Source organism: Wyeomyia smithii, chromosome 2 (genome assembly GCF_029784165.1).
Source record: "Wyeomyia smithii strain HCP4-BCI-WySm-NY-G18 chromosome 2, ASM2978416v1, whole genome shotgun sequence".
NCBI classification, from domain to species: domain Eukaryota; kingdom Metazoa; phylum Arthropoda; class Insecta; order Diptera; family Culicidae; genus Wyeomyia; species Wyeomyia smithii.
In genome coordinates, this window is record NC_073695.1 from 110,964,034 (window position 1) to 110,981,385 (window position 17,352).

General features: G+C 42.6%; 2 protein-coding genes across 2 annotated transcripts in view; both read right to left on the bottom strand.

The window, feature by feature from the left end:
• The window catches only part of LOC129721120 (uncharacterized), a 115,239-nt gene that overhangs the window by 18,365 nt on the left and 79,522 nt on the right, over window positions 1–17,352 (bottom strand). The window lies entirely within an intron of this gene.
• On the bottom strand, window positions 1,203–1,844 carry LOC129721125 (cuticle protein 19-like). The gene is made up of 2 exons (XM_055673303.1): window positions 1,742–1,844; window positions 1,203–1,678 (listed from the first exon to the last, which is right to left on the bottom strand). Exons 1-2 carry the CDS (start codon window positions 1,748–1,750, stop codon window positions 1,346–1,348), a joined length of 342 nt encoding a protein of 113 aa, XP_055529278.1. The 5' UTR covers window positions 1,751–1,844; the 3' UTR covers window positions 1,203–1,345.

Sequence of the window (17,352 nt, forward strand, 5' to 3'; positions counted from 1 at the left end):
TAAATAACGAATCGGCGATTTCGTGAAAAGGCGCCCGCCACTGCTGGGACATAAGAGGAAACTGAACCAAAATATCACAAACTCAGGGTCAGCACCATGTTTGGTTACGGCTCTAAAATCTGGTCTGCACTTCTTCGACATTTATGAGATCAATTCAGTTCTATCGTAACGGATGCGTGGGATTGAATCGTTTATGAGAAATGAAAAACATGTTTTGGTCTTTTTATGCAAAGGCGTTGATGATTTGAAACTTGAACAGATAATTGCTAAGGTAGGTGGTAAGCGTAAAATATGTTAAGGGGAGTGTGCCACAATACTCATTTTTAAACAGATCAATGTTATTCAAAAATTAGACCTTTTTGTTTTGTTTTTTTTTTTTGTTTCGTTTTTCGAACTTGAGTCAGGTGCAGGTTATTTAATTAGTTATGTTTTTAGATGGTTAAGCCTCATAAATTAAAGAGTAATAAATAAATCAACCTGTTTTGGGCAAGACCATAAACCGTTGTTTGATTTTCGATTGAATAAGAATATATTTTCGATGCACCGTTCCACGCTATTTCAAAAATTATCGTGGAAAAGTCATGTTTGACTTAGATGAAACTTGGCGTAGATGTTCGGTATTGATTTTTGATATGATTTAATGAGATCAGCTCATCATTCAACATCACAATTGCGACTAAAATGACTAAAAATACAAGGTTCTTCCATAAAAAATTGAAATGAATCGAAACAATTGTTAAGGCCCGAATACACACACGGCGTAATGATGCCTTCTCCATACAAATTAGAAGGCATAATCGCGCCTTACGTTGAAACGCCTTTCAACCAAAACCTTCTAGCTGTGCCTTCTAGTGAAGAAGGTAGTCGATCACCGCCTTCGGCTGCGTACTTGACTGCCTTTCGTGTAGACACATCGTGCCTTCCACACGGTCTTTTGTCGCCTTCTTTTGGCGAAGGCGCTGGCAACGCCGCATGACGACAAGAAGGTTAGCACTCCGCGGGGTTTGAGACGGCGTGATTGCGCCTTTCGTGTAGACGAGCAGAAGGTGGCAGATGCTAGAAGGAACATTAGAAGGTTTTAAGAAGGTAGTGACAATTTTCGTCAGGAAGGCGTTGTCACGCCGTGTGTGTATTTGGGCCTTTAGATTATCCTTTTCTGTTACATAAATCTTACTAGTTTCAAGAAAATAAAACGCAATGTGTGATAAAGATCTCAGATAGTTTTATTGATTGCAGTTACGTCTAATAAGAAAACGAGAATGGCTTCGAGTGCAACAATTTTCGGCATAGCAGTAGGAACAACAGAAGCATCTTTGGTACAACCGAACTTGTCCGAATTATTTGCTCAGTAGTGTTGTTCGATGTTGGCATAGCTTTCTCCGTGTGGATGGTGGGCGTGACCTTTACGCTGAACATGTGGCTGAAACCCGGTTTTGTGGTCGGAGGTGTAGTCCACAATGCGGTGCGTTCCATCGGCCTCATCTAGAGTGTATTGTCCCTTGACGTGGTCACCGTCCCGACTTTCCCACTGGCTCTTGTGGTCCTTGCTGTGGTAATCTTTGACACCGTATTCATACTTGTACTTCGGATAAGTATGGTAGTCTTCATGGTGGCCTTGATCTCCTCCGAAAAATTGGGCAGAAGCAACGACGGCCAAACAGGCAACCAAAACGATGATCTAGCGGATATGGAAGATGAACTTAATTAAATGATTTTTCGACTTTCTACTAGAACCACTAACCTTGAACATCTTGGATCTCCTGTTAACGATTAACTTCACTGTTGGAACACTGTGCAGAAACTGATGCTTAATTAAAAGAGCTGCATAACTTTTATACGAAATGTCTTATGGTTTGGGTGTACCGGTGTTCGTTCAGGCGTTCACCGTCCATTTAGTTTGATAGAAGGTTATTTTTCTTTTCCGTTTTACATCAAACTAACTTTCTTTGGCTGATTCGCTAGTTTTGAATAATTAATTCAATTAATAATTGCAGCACAATCACTGGCTGCAAGGTGAACGGTTTCAATAGAACTTATATACTAGTGCAATTGGGACACTCGCGTGCCATAAAGTTTTCCGTGCAACTTCGCAAGGTGGGTTTAAAGACAAAGATTAAGCTGTTTACTCGGTTTTGTTAATCATGCGGCAAGCATTCGTAGATTTCATGCATTTCTATGAAAAATATTTCGGGAAACAAATGAGTTGCAAAAAGTTTAATGTAGAGTGGAAACTGAATATTGCATCCATGGTACTTGTTTTACCGATTGTCACCATAAATGGATTCAAGTAATAAATAGATGAACCTCCCAATCGAAATATGTTAAAGAAATCGTAACACGTGTTTATTCTATGTATAAAAGCATAAACCCTCTATTTTTAATGGGGCTTATTGGTAGTCTAAGTATTAATTATAATCAATAGTAAATAATAAGTGAGTGTGACCAATCACAAATGATGACTTTTCAACACTGTTAGAAACTTAGCTATTTAATTATTAGGATTTGTTTGCTTTAGGAACTTATCATTTGAGGGGATATAAACCCACTGAAAAGAAATACTTTATAATAAAACTCAACGAATATTCATTACTTATATTGCAAATATTCTTATTTCAGAATATTGATGATCTTGTTCCTCTTTTTGGTCGTATTTATTTACAAATTGTAGGATTTTTTTTAAGTTGTTGATAGCGGATAGTCTTTAGATAAGGGGGTTAGGTGTGAACATTATAAACAAAATTTCTCGGACAAGCAGCTTATAAGCAGGAAGGCCAGTAAACTGGGTAGTGGGCTCTACAAAGTTTCCTTATTGCACCTTGTAAAGCGAGTCAATGTCACTGTGAGCATTCAGCCCGCCAACCCTCGGGCATCTATACTCCAGGATGAGCGGTCCAAACAGCGTCTACACTCCAGAGCCTAAAATGTGAAATGCGGTGTCTTGTCAGCTACAGCCAGGATGGCAGCCTCGTTGCGAGAATAGGCATCCACAGCCCCACTCAGGCTGAATACCGGAAAAAATAAATACTACGAACAATCAAGAAGTAAACATGAACTGGAACAATCGGAAACTCCCTTGGCGACAAAATAGGGACCACGATTGGAAATTGAAGTAATCACTAAAGCATAGAGTTAAATCATTTAATTCTAATCATACAATCGTTGAATGCAGACGCATTTATAAAAAGTTCTTCAGTCCAGTCCGATCATTCCACTTTGTCAGCCGATAGCGACCGCTACTAGATCAACTGGAACCTCGCCACTTTCACATTGTTATGTTCCAGGAACATTGGCAGAAAGGAGAGGAGCGTTGATGCATAGAGATAAAGATTGGGAACGCGCTAAAATAAGAAGGAACAAGATGTACAAACGGATGACGGCCAGTGATGAGTTAGCCGGTAGTACGGATACTTTATTGCCCCTCAAGGACATCCACCAATTCACTTGAAGACCTGCAGGTGCATAAGAAGAGTAATTTTAGGTGCAGGTGAAAATAGATTTTGGCGCCCCCTACATTTTTGCGTTTATACCAATAGTAGTTTTCGACATCGGACATGGTAGATTCTGAGAAATTCGGTTCGAACTAGAACGGAGCTACTCCGGTAAAAAATCAAACTCAATGTTAAATCAATCACATGCAGCAGCTTTGCAGGTTTCTTCATTTGCATTTCTACAAAGTGTTTAATATGTTCGAATACAACTTTTTATCGTTGTGTAGATGTACACCATGTGCATTCTGTATATTGGTATTGATATTAGCTTTAGCCTCATATATCTTTCATCAGCCGCACAATGTCGAAAATGATCAGTGACGTAGACCAGCATCCCCCCTTCCCAGATAAACATCCCGCGGTTCCAGAGCGCCACGTCAGTTATGGTTTGGGGAGGCGTATCAGGGCGTGGGTAAGTAAGGTAAGTAATCCAGGCGTGGGAAGCTCCCCTTATCGAGAAAAACGTGAAAATCAACGCCACTTGCTATTAGGTTGATGTTCTGCAGAAGGTTATGACCCCAGCACTTCGGGACCTCTACGGGAATGATTACTACGTATTTCGACGCAACTGCCCACACGGCAAATATTGTTCAAGCGTGGTGTCGAGAGAATTTGACTGATTTTCACGATGAGACCTTGTGGACTCCCAGCTTTCCGGACGTTATTCCTCTGGAATTTTATGTATAGTCCATGTATGTACATGCGGGCCAAGCAGATCGCACATAAAGTGAGCAATATGGACTAATTTAAAAAACTTATTTTCAAGATCTGGGGCGAGATACCGATGAACCAGGTGTGTGCCGCGTTCGATTTTTTTGAAAAAACGTCTCAAGCTCGTCCCACTCCGCACAAATGGCATGTTGGTGACCTTTGAAAGAAAATTCATATTCGTACGAAGAATATTTTCTATAAATGGTCAGGAATGCTAAAAAAGCGTCGAAGAGGCGGGGCTTAGAGCCTTATACAAACTTTTGGTAATTGTCACAAAGTGGTTTGTTAGAAATTTTTCGTATTGACTACTTGGTGATGTTTATAGGAGCAACCAGAAACGTTTTCTTTGTTTGAAATTGTCACCGCGAGTCGCATTTTCATCAACACATTCATGAATATTTTTCGTGACAAAGTTCTAGAATAAAAAATTTCTTTCATGACCCACTACCATAACTATTTTAGATTCTTTTCATTTCGAGGATGGAAATTAGAAATGACTGCATGTGTACATATAAAGTCAAGTTGGAACAAGAAGTTGGAATCGCGATAGATGCCAAATGTTTTTTCAAATACAGTTCCTCTTTTATGGTGAAAGTATATCGCCTACCTCTAAAAATTTTTATGCGCTTTAAGAACAATTAGGTTTTAAATAATATTCCGAAAATTTTAAATAATTCAGAAACAAAAAATATTACATTTATTCCTCTTTTCAATCATATGTGTGTTCTAATGCAACCCCTGTTATAATATTGTTACAAAATATATGAGAAATTATTATATATTTTTTACCGTGATTAGTATTTGTCACCTCCATCTTGATGAACCCAAAAACTATAGGAGTTCGTCACCAATTATTTTTGGTGACTTCTGTAAAAAAAGATTCATTCTTTTCGATAATGATTATAGATCATTTAATAACGATCAATTGATACGGAGACTCTTGTGAGACAATACTAATCGAATGTTGGATGACTGAAATATGTGATATTGAAGTAATGATTTCCTTGTTATTTGATCGAAAAGAGATAATTGGAAAAGGATCACATATTCTAGAACAACTTTTGACATATTTTTCCTGATTAAAGTCACGGTGATATTTGTCCGTCAAAGCTTGATGTTTACTTTTTTTTCAACTTAAACCAAAAGAGATGATTACCAAAATCACTGTGACAATGCTAATAACTTGTAAGTTTTTTGAAAGGGCACATATTCTTTTACACAAAACTGTTGGTGGATATTTCTTCTCAAAAGTCACAGTAACTAACCAGGAAAACTATTTCTATGGACCCACTACCGTTTGCTCTTCAAATTATCACCGCGACTACTTAATGTAAAAACACCTGTGCTTTCACAGTATTGTAATTTGGTCTGTGATTATTCAGAGAAAAACTAATAAATTTTAATTCAATTGCCACAGAGACAAAAATTAGAAACATTTGTTTTTCAAACTGAAACTTCAGTGACTTTTGTGAGAAAATGCACACAAGTTTTTCTATAAAAAGTAATAGCTACTCAATTACAATTACTCTAGTGTGGATTGGGGTCATACAGCACAAAGAGGCTCATATACCGTAAAGGTTCTCAATAAACACTTCTTTAATAAAAATATATTTGGGAAAGAATATCTTGTATTTTCATTTTTTGACAAATTTGTAAAGTGTATTCGAACTTATTGAATACCCTGTACAACTTCCTCGATGTGTACTGCCCTCACGAAGAAAGAACCGATGTAGAAAAAGAAACATTTCACGCGCAGCTAGAGGAACTCTACGCTGCAACTGCAACGTGAAAGCTTTATGGTAAGGTTAACCAGTTTCGCAGAGGGTATGTGCCGTAAACCGACATGTGCAACGAGGCGGATGGGAACCGTCTCACGGATGCCTGCTAGGTGGTCGAAAGGTTAAAGGAGTACTTTTATGGACGCTTAAATGGCGATACTGCAAGTAGAAGCGGAACAGGACCTGACCTAGGAGCACCAGCAGCAGATAGCCGCGAGCTAAGCATGGTGGAGAGGCGCTTACCAGTCCGCTGCACTGGGTATTTTCAGAATTTGGGAGGAGGAAAAGCTGCCAGCTGAGGGAATGGTGAGAATCGTCTGCCCCATTTACAAGAAGGGTGATATGCTGGATTACTCCAACCAGAAGGTTTGTGAGCCAGTACCAAGCGGTTTTTATGGTAGTCCACGCACCACGGACCAGATCTTTTCTACTCGACAGATCTTACATAAATTTCGCGAATACAACGTGACTCTACAATACAGTCGATTAAGAACAGCTATGGCAGATCATGCAAGACAGCTTTCCGGATAAACTAACACGATTGAATAAGGCCAATATGGCGCAACTGGCTGTTTCAAGTATATTTCCGAGTCCCTTTAAACGACACAAACGGATGAGACAGGGTGTTAGACTTTATTTTTTACTGTTCAACATCGCCCTTGAGGGTGTGATCCTGAGGGCGGGCATCGATCCGAGTTAGGGTTTGCAATCCCGAGAACGATTTCCCAGGAAATGTCTTTTCCCGGATTTTCTGAATCCCGGGAACAGAAATAATAGAAACATAGATTCTCGGGATCTCGGGATTCCCGAGTTCCTCGAAAAAATTTACAAGATTTACTATAAAATAGTGCAATAAAACTAAATACACTATCAAAACGACGTTTCGATTGATGTCGTGAAAATGTATAGCAACCTTAAAGTAAGCATTAAACGAAGCGAATATATGCTTGAAATTTTTTTTTTTTTTTTTTTTTCTTCACATAACATTTATTTGACACGGCACAAATACAATTTAATGTTTAACGGCGCCAATTATATCTGATGACTTAAAAACTAAAGCAAAGTTTTTATCCTCGCTGCCGACTACGAGCTGAAATTAAGTCTAACTTAAAACTAGCATGGGGTTTCCAATCAGTGTTTTGTTGTTCAATGGTCGTCTGATAATCGTCGAATGGCATGTATGGATTCGTTCTGCTGAGCCACGATGTCGTGAGTTGGGACAGAGGCTCGTAGTCCTTGGGTCCTGGTTCTGTTGTGCGGGGTCTGGTTGCTGGTTTTGTGCTTAAGGTTCAAACGTGTTCTTGTCGTTTTGTTGGGTGTAGACGGAGGGGAACGGGACTAGACTGGGGCGTGGATGGATTTCAGGAAAACGTATATAAGGGACATGTAGGATAGGTCACGGCTCGCCAAGACATCACGAACAGGAACAGCCGGCTGTCTACCCTCGGCCTGCAGGGAAGCTATTAATTTAGACCTGGCGTCACGGTGTACAGGGCATGACCAAACCACATGCTCTATGTCGTGATAACCTTCACCACAGGCACAGATACCACTTTCCCCGAGCCCAACACGACGGAGGAGCGCGTCAAATCTATAGTGATTGGACATAAGCCGGGACATCACGCAAATGAAATCCCGACCTACATCCAACCCCTTGAACCACGGGTTCGTCGATACTTTGGGGATTATGGAATGTAACCACCTTCCCAATTCCCCTCTGGTCCAAGCATTTTGCCAACTGATGATCGTATTCTGACGTACAAGTGCGAAAAATTCATTAAAGGCAATTGGTCTTTCATAAATATCACCGTTTGTTGCGCCCACCTTAGCCAAAGAGTCCGCTTTCTCATTACCCGGTATCGAGCAGTGAGAAGGGACCCACGCTAAGGTAATCTGAGTAGATTTTTCGGATAAAGCACTCAGATGTTCCCGTATTTTCCCCAGGAAATACGGAGAGTGCTTAACATCTTTCATCGATCGGAGAGCCTCAATGGAACTGAGACTGTCCGTAAAGATGAAATAATGGTCCGTGGGCATTTTTTCGATAATCCCTAGGGTGTACTGAATTGCAGCTAATTCTGCGACGTAAACAGAAGCAGGATTATCGAGCTTATGGGAGACGGTTAAATTGTTATTGAAGATACCGAAGCCAGTGGACCCATCAAGAAGTGATCCGTCAGTGTAGTACATATTGTCGCAGTTGATGTTTCGATATTTATTGGAAAAAATTTTAGGGATCTGCTGCACGCGTAAATGATCCGGGATTCCACGAGTTTCTTCTATCATGGATGTATCGAAAAACACAGTAAAATCAGAAGTATTTGATAAGTCGACACGATTTGGAATATTCGAAGAAGGGTTAATATTTTGGGACATGTGATTGAAATACAATGTCGTAAAACGGGTTTGAGAATTAAGTTCGATTAACCTTTCAAAATTTTCAATCACGGGACGGTTCAAGACCTCACATTTGATTAGAATACGAGAAGACAGGCTCCAGAAGCGGTTTTTCAATGGTAGTACTCCAGCTAAAACCTCCAAACTCATCGTATGGGTCGACTGCATGCAACCTAAGGCGATACGCAAACAACGATATTGTATTCGCTCCAGTTTGATCAAATGTGTGTTTGCTGCGGAGCGGAAGCAGAAACACCCGTATTCAATAACAGACAATATCGTTGTTTGGTAAAGCCTTATAAGGTCTCCTGGATGGGCTCCCCACCATTGTCCGGTTATTGTACGAAGAAAATTCACTCTTTGTTGACATTTTTTCATCAGATACCTCACGTGACAACCCCAGGTGCCTTTAGAGTCGAACCAGACACCAAGATATTTGTGTACCAAAACCTGAGAAATCGTTTTACCCATTAATTGTGTTTGGAGCTGAGCAGGTTCATGCTTCCTAGAAAAAACTACTATCTCAGTCTTCTCCGGAGAGAATTCGATACCTAGCTGTAAAGCCCAAGCAGACAAATTGTCCAAGGTATCTTGCAATGGTCCTTGCAAATCGGCAGCTTTGGCTCCTGTAACAGAGATTACACTGTCGTCTGCAAGTTGTCTTATCGTGCATGAATTTGCCAGACATTCGTCGATGTCATTTACATAAAAGTTGTAAAGAAGGGGGCTTAAACATGAGCCCTGGGGAAGACCCATGTAGCTAATGCGAAAAGTTGCCAAATCGCCATGCGTAAAATGCATGTGCTTTTCGGACAACAAATTGTGCAAAAAATTGTTCAAAATTGGAGAAAATCCTTGTCGGTGAAGTTTACCCGAAAGAATGTCAATAGAAACGGAATCAAAAGCCCCCTTAATGTCCAAGAACGCAGACGCCATTTGTTCTTTACGAGCATACGCCAGCTGAATATCTGTTGAAAGCAACGCAAGACAATCATTCGTCCCTTTGGCACGGCGGAAGCCAAATTGAGTTTCTGATAGTAGACCATTTGATTCGACCCAGTGGTCTAAACGACGGAGTATCATTTTTTCCATCAATTTCCGGATACAGGATAGCATTGCAATCGGCCTATAAGAGTTGTGATTAGAAGCTGGTTTCCCTGGTTTTTGGATGGCGATCACCTTCACTTGCCTCCAATCCTGCGGTACAATGTTTTGCTCCAGGAACTTATTGAACAAGTTCAACAAGCGCCTCTTGGCATTGCCGGGTAGATTCTTCAACAAGTTGAATTTGATTCTATCTAATCCAGGCGCGTTATTGTTACAGGACAGGAGGGCAACTGAAAGTTCTGCCATCGTAAAAGGTGATTCTATCGCGTCGTGGCCCGGAGACGCATCGCGAACAATATTTTGCTCAGGAACAGAGTCCGGACATACTTTCCTGGCAAAATTAAATATCCACCTACTTGAAGACTCCTCGCTTTCGTTGACCGTTACGCGATTCCGCATTCTTCGGGCTGTGTTCCAAAGAGTGCTCATCGATGTCTCCCTCGACGTCTCGTTCACGAACCGACGCCAATATCCACGTTTCTTTGCTTTAGCCAAGCTTTTAAGCTTGGTATCAAGCTCCGAATACCGTAAATAGTCGCCAGGTATACCTCCCGTCTGGTAGGCCTTAAACGCGTCGGATCTTTGCGTGTAGACATCGGAGCACTCTTGGTCCCACCACGGAGTGGGAGGCCGTTCTTTGATCGTTACGCCGGGATATTTCTTCGTTTGGGCTTGCAACGCGGCGTCGAGAATCAAGCCCGCGAGGAGGTTGTATTCTTCAAGTGGTGAATGATGTTGAATCGACTCGACCGCTTTTGAAATCATTTCCTCGTATAACTTCCAATCGACATTTCGTGTGAGGTCATACGGAATGTCAATTGGTCGCATGCGAGTTGACCCGTTAGTAATTGAAATAAGAATAGGCAGATGGTCGCTACCGTGAGGATCGAGGATTACCTTCCATGTGCAATCCAACCGTAGCGACTTCGAACATAAGGATAGATCCAAAGCGCTTGGGCGCGCTGGAGGTTTCGGGATACGTGTCATTTCACCGTTGTTTAAAATAGTCATGTCGAAGTCATCGCAAAGGTTATAGATTAAAGAGGAGCGGTTATCATTGTATGGGGAACCCCAAGCCACGCCATGAGAGTTGAAGTCTCCCAAAATCAAACGTGGCGAGGGAAGAAGTTCTATTAAATCAAAGAGCAGCCGTTGCCCAACCTGTGCTCTGGGAGGAATATATATTGAGGCAATACAAAGCTCTTTACCTTGTATTGTCATTTGACATGCGACAACTTCGATGCCTGGAATCGAGGGGAGGTTAATACGATAGAAAGAATAGCACTTTTTAATCCCTAAAAGTACTCCTCCATATGGGGTGTCTCGATCAAGGCGAATAATATTAAAATCATGGAAGTTGAGATCAATATTTGAAGTAAGCCAAGTTTCACAAAGGGAAAATGCATCGCATTTGTTTTTATTTATCAAAACTTTAAACGAATCAATTTTTGGTAAAATACTTCTACAATTCCACTGTAAGACAGAGATAGAATCCTTCATATACGCAGTTGAATTAGGCATCGAAGGATACAATCGCTGCAAGGAGAGGCCATTGGGCAGTCAACTGCTTCAAAAATGATCTAACTGTTGGGAGGAATGCTGTAAGAAAAATTTTAATTGGATCGGGTACATTGAAAGTTTCAAAAATCCAGTCCACAATGTCAGAAAATTTCACTAATCCAGAGTTTGTTTCATCAACTGGGAGTGTAAAAGGAGCAACTGGGGTTTTAGATGTTCCTGGCAGTGCTGGGAACTCCTTCTGGGACTTTAAATTTGCCAGCCCAGGAGGAGTTTGCTTCGGTTTTTCCGCAGCACTGTTTGGTTTGTTTGTATCTTTCATTTCACTTTGAGAAATCCTAGGACCTTTTCTGGGAAGTTTAGGAGAGGAAATATTTTTCCTCTTTCTAGACTCCCCAGGATTGGCGTAAGATGCTCCCGCTGGTGAATCGTCAGAATCGGTTTCTTCAGAGGGCAACAGATCGAAGGGGTTCGAAGTAACGGGAGAAGTGGTAACGGTCTTCTTCAGCATGTCAGCGTAGGAACGCTTTGAACGCTCTTTGAGAGACCGTTTTATTTTATCCCTGCGCTGCATGTACACCGCACATGTCGAGAGCTCATGCAGATTTTCTCCGCAGTGAATACACTTTTCAGCGTTAACACTGCAAGAATCTTCCGCATGAGACTCCCCACACTTGCCACAACGTGCCTTATTGCAGCAGTAGGCGGCTGTATGGCCTAACTGCTTGCAATTCAGGCAGTTCATGACGCGGGGCACGTAGAGCCTCACAGGGAGACGAACCCGGTGGATCGAGACGTGGCTTGGTAGTGCAGACCCGGCGAACGTAACTCGAAACGAGTCTGACGGAGTGTATACTGTTTTGCCACCGATGATCGATGCTGACCGCAATTGCTTGCAGTCGAGCACCTTTACTTCGGGACACGTTTTGTTCTTAAAGCACCCTTTGGCACTTTGCAGTATACACTCGACGGACAGACTCGAATCGGTTATGACACCGTCGATCTCCACGTCTCGTGCGGGTATGTAAACGCGATACTCGCGTGTGAAGAGCTCAGAGCAAGCTATATCGTTGGCCTCTTTCAGGTTACCGACCACGACACGGAGCTTGTTAGGCCGGACCTTGGAAATTTCGGTCACGCCCTTGTACTCCTTCGTCAGGTCTTTAGAAATCTGCAAGAGGTTCAACTGTTTCGATTTCGGTCCCGCCTTTGGCCGAAAATAGACAGTATAGCTGCCCTGGGCTCCGTCTGGGTAAAGCCTGGGGCGAGGGGGGACTGAAGAATGAACAGGGGAGGGGGTAACAGAAGGGTCAGGGTCAGAGGGGTTCGGGGATGGTGGCGCGGGAGGCGAGGGATCTACATCCATCGCGCTATGTTTAGCGCACTAGCGCTGACAAGAACACGTACCTTTTTATTTCTCCCTTCCAGTAAGGTTGGTTGTCCGATCGTTCGAAGTAGCAGCCGTTACAGCCAGCAGCACCAATACAGCAGCACCAAACAGCCACCAGCAGCGAGCCAGGTGTGAGATCACTCCACACAGCGATACGACTCGCTGACACTGATGGCTTCTTCTTTTTCCTCGTTTGTGTCTCGTCCACTGCTGTAGCACAATCCAGCCAGCAGCCAAATCGGCTTACGCACCAGCTGGCAGTCACGATGCGAAACAGTTGCACAAAGGAACGACCTTGAACCCGGATTTATTTCACTCGACCAGGCAAACAATGCCAACACTTGTTCACACGTCTTTTGTTTTATACTCTATCGGACCGATCACCAAACACGTCCAGTACTGATGCGTGTTCGGCACAGAATGCATATATGCTTGAAATGACGATTTATATTTGCTTGCCATGTAATATCAAATTATTTGCTTCAATTACTTGTTTGCTGTCTTATTCAGTAAACGAAAAATTAGGCAAATATTTGCTTCGATCAATGTTATTTTTACTAGTTGGTTCACAACTGAGCGAGTTGCTTCCCAAGCAGCAACATTTGTTTCGATTATAAATTTTGTACATCACAGCAACAAATTCTTATGCGAAATTAAGTTGCAGTTACATCTCAGTTTCTTATACAATGATAAAAAAGCGCAGGTGGAGCCAATTGCAACATTTCCGTTGTTTCAACACAAGTTTCAAGAATGAAACCGCAATGTGTATGGACTAATGCATGGAATTTGATAACAACATGGTAAATGCTGCATGGTAAAATTACAGCTACGAAGATGCATCGTAGCAGCAACTAGGGCGCAATAGAAACTTCATGGCGTTGTGGTAAGATTGTAAAATGGCAAATGATCAAAATGGAAAGAGATTGTCTGTATAGCGATTTATCTTTGATTATTTACAGAAATTTGAGGATTTAACTCCAGTTATCAATTTCTATTCACTTTTCTCGTTTGTACTATTTACGTCATTTGCTGTATAAACAGTTGCAAGTTATTGTACTTGAGAGTGGTGGCCGTAGATCGGATTTACTACTAAATGGAAATACGTCTTAACTTGACGATGGACAAACTTAGAATGAACGTTTATTAAAATTTATTCTATGACATTAAAATGATTATTCGTCGCTTGCTAGGTTTACACCTCCAACACTCCTCCTCGACGGGAGAATCCGGGCTCCATCACGAAACAGTGTTTGCTTGTTACTTTGTAGCGGCTTCGTCATCATGTCAGCTAGCATTTCATTCGTGGGAAGGTACTGTGGACGATTGACTCCTTGCTGCTTCAGTTGATGTGCATAGTGATATTTGGTATCAACATGCTTCGAGCGGCGTTCACTAGAGTTGCACTCAAGTTGCTTTATGGCACTCTGGTTATCTTCATTTACAATAACTGGTAATTGAGTGTGGATTCCCAAATCGTCGAATAGGCGTAATATCCAGCATAACTCTTTGCAGCTTTCCGTAATAGCGACATATTTAGCTTCGGAACTGCTCAGTGTTACGCAATCTTGCTTCCTGGAGCACCATCCAATCATTCCTCCTGCGTACCGGATCAAATAGCCCGTGGTTGATTTCCGGTCCTTGGTATCGCCGGCCCAGTCAGCATCAACGAAAACTTCCAAGTGCGTGGAATCTATTCCCAGGACTAACTCGTGGTTGATGGTACCTTTAAGATACCGCAAAATACGTTTCGCCTCCACCCAGTCAGCTTGCGATGGGCAGCTGGTTTTCCTGCCCAGGATAGATACAGCTGCGGCGATATCTGGCCGGGTACACATGGCCACGTACAGCAATCCACCAATCAAGCTTGAATATTGTTGATTATTCGGCAGCGGAATCTCCTCCTTGGGATGGAAGTGGCCAGGATGTAATGGGATTGTAGACGGCTTTGCTTCTTCGAGATCGAATCTTGTCAGAAGCTTCTGGATGTACGTTCTCTGATTGAGTGCAACATACTCATTATAACGGGTAACTTGGATTCCGAGGAATAATTTGATGTCCCCGAGAGACGTTATCTTGAAGTTTTGGTTCAGCTGTTCGATGATGCCCTCGTATTCCTGTTCTGACTCACATATTATGACAAAATCATCAACGTATACAGCAATATAAACGGTTTTTCCATCACTCCTCCTGACGTAGAGACAACAGTCGTTCTTCGACGGCTTGAAACCCATTTGCACGAGCGTCTTGTTCAGTTTGTGGTTCCAGATGCGAGCAGCTTGCTTCAACCTGTACAATCCTTTACGTAGACGACAAACCTTATTATCTCCATCCACCGTGATCCCAGGAGGTAACCGCATGAACACTGGATCTTCTAAGTCCCCATTCAAATATGCTGTTCTTACATCTGCATGCTTGATGAGAAGTTTCCTTTGGTTGGCAACGGAGATTAGTGTGCGGAACGTTATTTGCTTCACAACAGGGGCAAAACTTCATCATAATCTACTCCATATTTTTGTGTGAAACCTTGTGCAACTAACCGCGCTTTGTGTCGGATGACTTTTCCATTCTCGTCCGTTTTCTTCTTGAAAATCCAGCGGCATCCGATGGTTTTCTTGCCCGCCGGTAATGTGGTTAGCTCCCACACGTTGTTATCTTTCATCGACTGCAATTCTTCCAGCATGGCTTTCCTCCACGATGCCTTCTCTGCACTCTCTACTGCTTCTTTATAGGTACGAGGCTCATTATTCTCGTGACGTGCTAGTCTACCATCTGGACAGTAGTATTGAGGAGGGATTTCTTTCGTAATCCTGGTCGATTGCCGACGTACATCTACAGTTTGTTCTAGCTCCTTTTCAGCTTCTATATTTGATTCTTCTCCATTGACATCCTCGTACAGACTATCGTCCAAAATATCACGGATTTCTGCATCTTGGTTTACTTTACCATCGGAATTCACGACATCTGGTTCCACTTTCTCAACTGCTGGTTCATTCTGCCCCAGTTCTTCCACTACCTCCGCATCACAATCGGTTTGTTTGAACAGCGCAAAATAATAAAATGATAAAATGACATACTGTCATCTTCGCCAGAAGCTTCCACTTTGTCTCTCATGATAGGTATGAAACGAGCATCCCGACTTATCGTCACCTTGTTGGTCTTCGTTTCGATGAACCGCCATGCCTTATGCTGTATCGAATAACCGACAAAAGTCAATTTTTCGGCTTTGGATTCTAGCTTCGATCGTTTGATCTCAGGAACAAACACGTATGCTGATGATCCGAAAACTTGCAGGTTCGAGACATCTGGCTTGACTCCATTCCATATTTCGTACAGTGTTTGATCAATCGGTTTCGTTGGTAGCATATTTTGAAGATAATTCGCCGTGTTGACTGCTTCACCCCAGTAACGGTTATGCATACCTGCTTCTAAAAGTAGACATCTGCCCATCTCCACCAAGGAACGGTTCTTTCTTTCGGCCACACCGTTCTGCTGCGGTGTATATGCTGCTGTGAACTGTTGCTGAATGCCTTCACGTTTTAGGAACGCCATGAGTTTGAAACTACGATATTCTCCTCCTTGATCGGATCGTAGAACTTTCGGCGGCCTGCTGAACTGCGTTTTCATTAACAGCACAAATTCTTGGATTCGCTCGAATGTTTCTGACTTTCCTCGCAAAAGGTACAACATTGTATACCGGCTGTGGTCATCTATCAGCGTCAGAAAATACCGACGACCACCCGGAGTTACTGTCCTCATTGGTCCACACAGGTCGCTGTGTACCAGATCCATAACAGCCGTTGTTTTCTTTTGGGATTGCTTTGGAAATGGCAACCTTGCCATCTTTCCCTTTATACAAGTCTCGCAAGGTAACATCATACCACACTGCTTGATCTTGATGCCAGTTGCTAATTGTCGCTTTTCCAGTTCCTGAAGCGCCTTGATTTCACGATGACCTAGCTTCCGGTGCCAGTCATGTAAACAATTCTTCTCGTTGCAATGCTCGTTCACGGCGCCCACGCGTTCCACCATGTGTAAGTGATAGAGTCCGTTGCTACGCCTCGCCACAGCTGCAATTCGTGCCCCTTTGGCAATTGTACAGCCGTTCTCGTTGAACTCAACCTTTGCGCCTCTCTGAACTAATTTTCCCACAGATACCAGATTCATGTCCAGATCGGGAACGTACAGCACACCAGTTAGTCGAATCTGCTTCGCTTCACCATTCTGCCCATAACAGTGAACTTGGCAATCACCAACTCCTTTCACAATGGCCGTCTTCCCATCAGCAACCGTAACGAATCTTGGAATACATCTCGTGGGTCCTTGACAGACACGAAAAACTCCAGATTAGCGCACATGTGTGAACTGGCACCAGAATCCACAATCCACATGGTCACTGGTGCTTCACTCACAGTGAAAACGAAATCTTCATCATCAGATTCTGCTTTTCTCGCTTTCGCCGGTTGTTTAGCAACTTTATTAGTCTCCTTGAGAACGGATTTTTCGTTTCGAGAAAACTCACCCTGGTTTTGTTTTTGCCACAATTTGCAGTCTCGCTTCTTGTGACCGGCCTTCTGACAGTGGTGGCAAACGATGGCTCTCATCTTTCCATCCACTTTTAATACCGCCGAATCAGCCGAAACCATTCCGCTTCGTTTCTGAACCTCATTAATGATTTTATCCTTCACAAGGGCCAGCGTAAGTTCGTCTTCCGACCGGTTTTCCAGGGTAGTCGTCAGAGCATCAAAAGAACTCGGTAGACTTCGGAATACTAGAATTACCTGCAAATCGTCATCCAGTTTAGTACCGGCGTTAGCCAGTTTGTCGAACAGGCTTTCGAATACTTGCAGATGATTTTCGATGTCATCTCCGTCATGGAAATGCAGGTCACAAATTCGCTTCAGAAGATGAACTTTTGCCGTCAGCGACTTTTTCTCATGCTGCTTTTCGAGATTTTTCCATATTT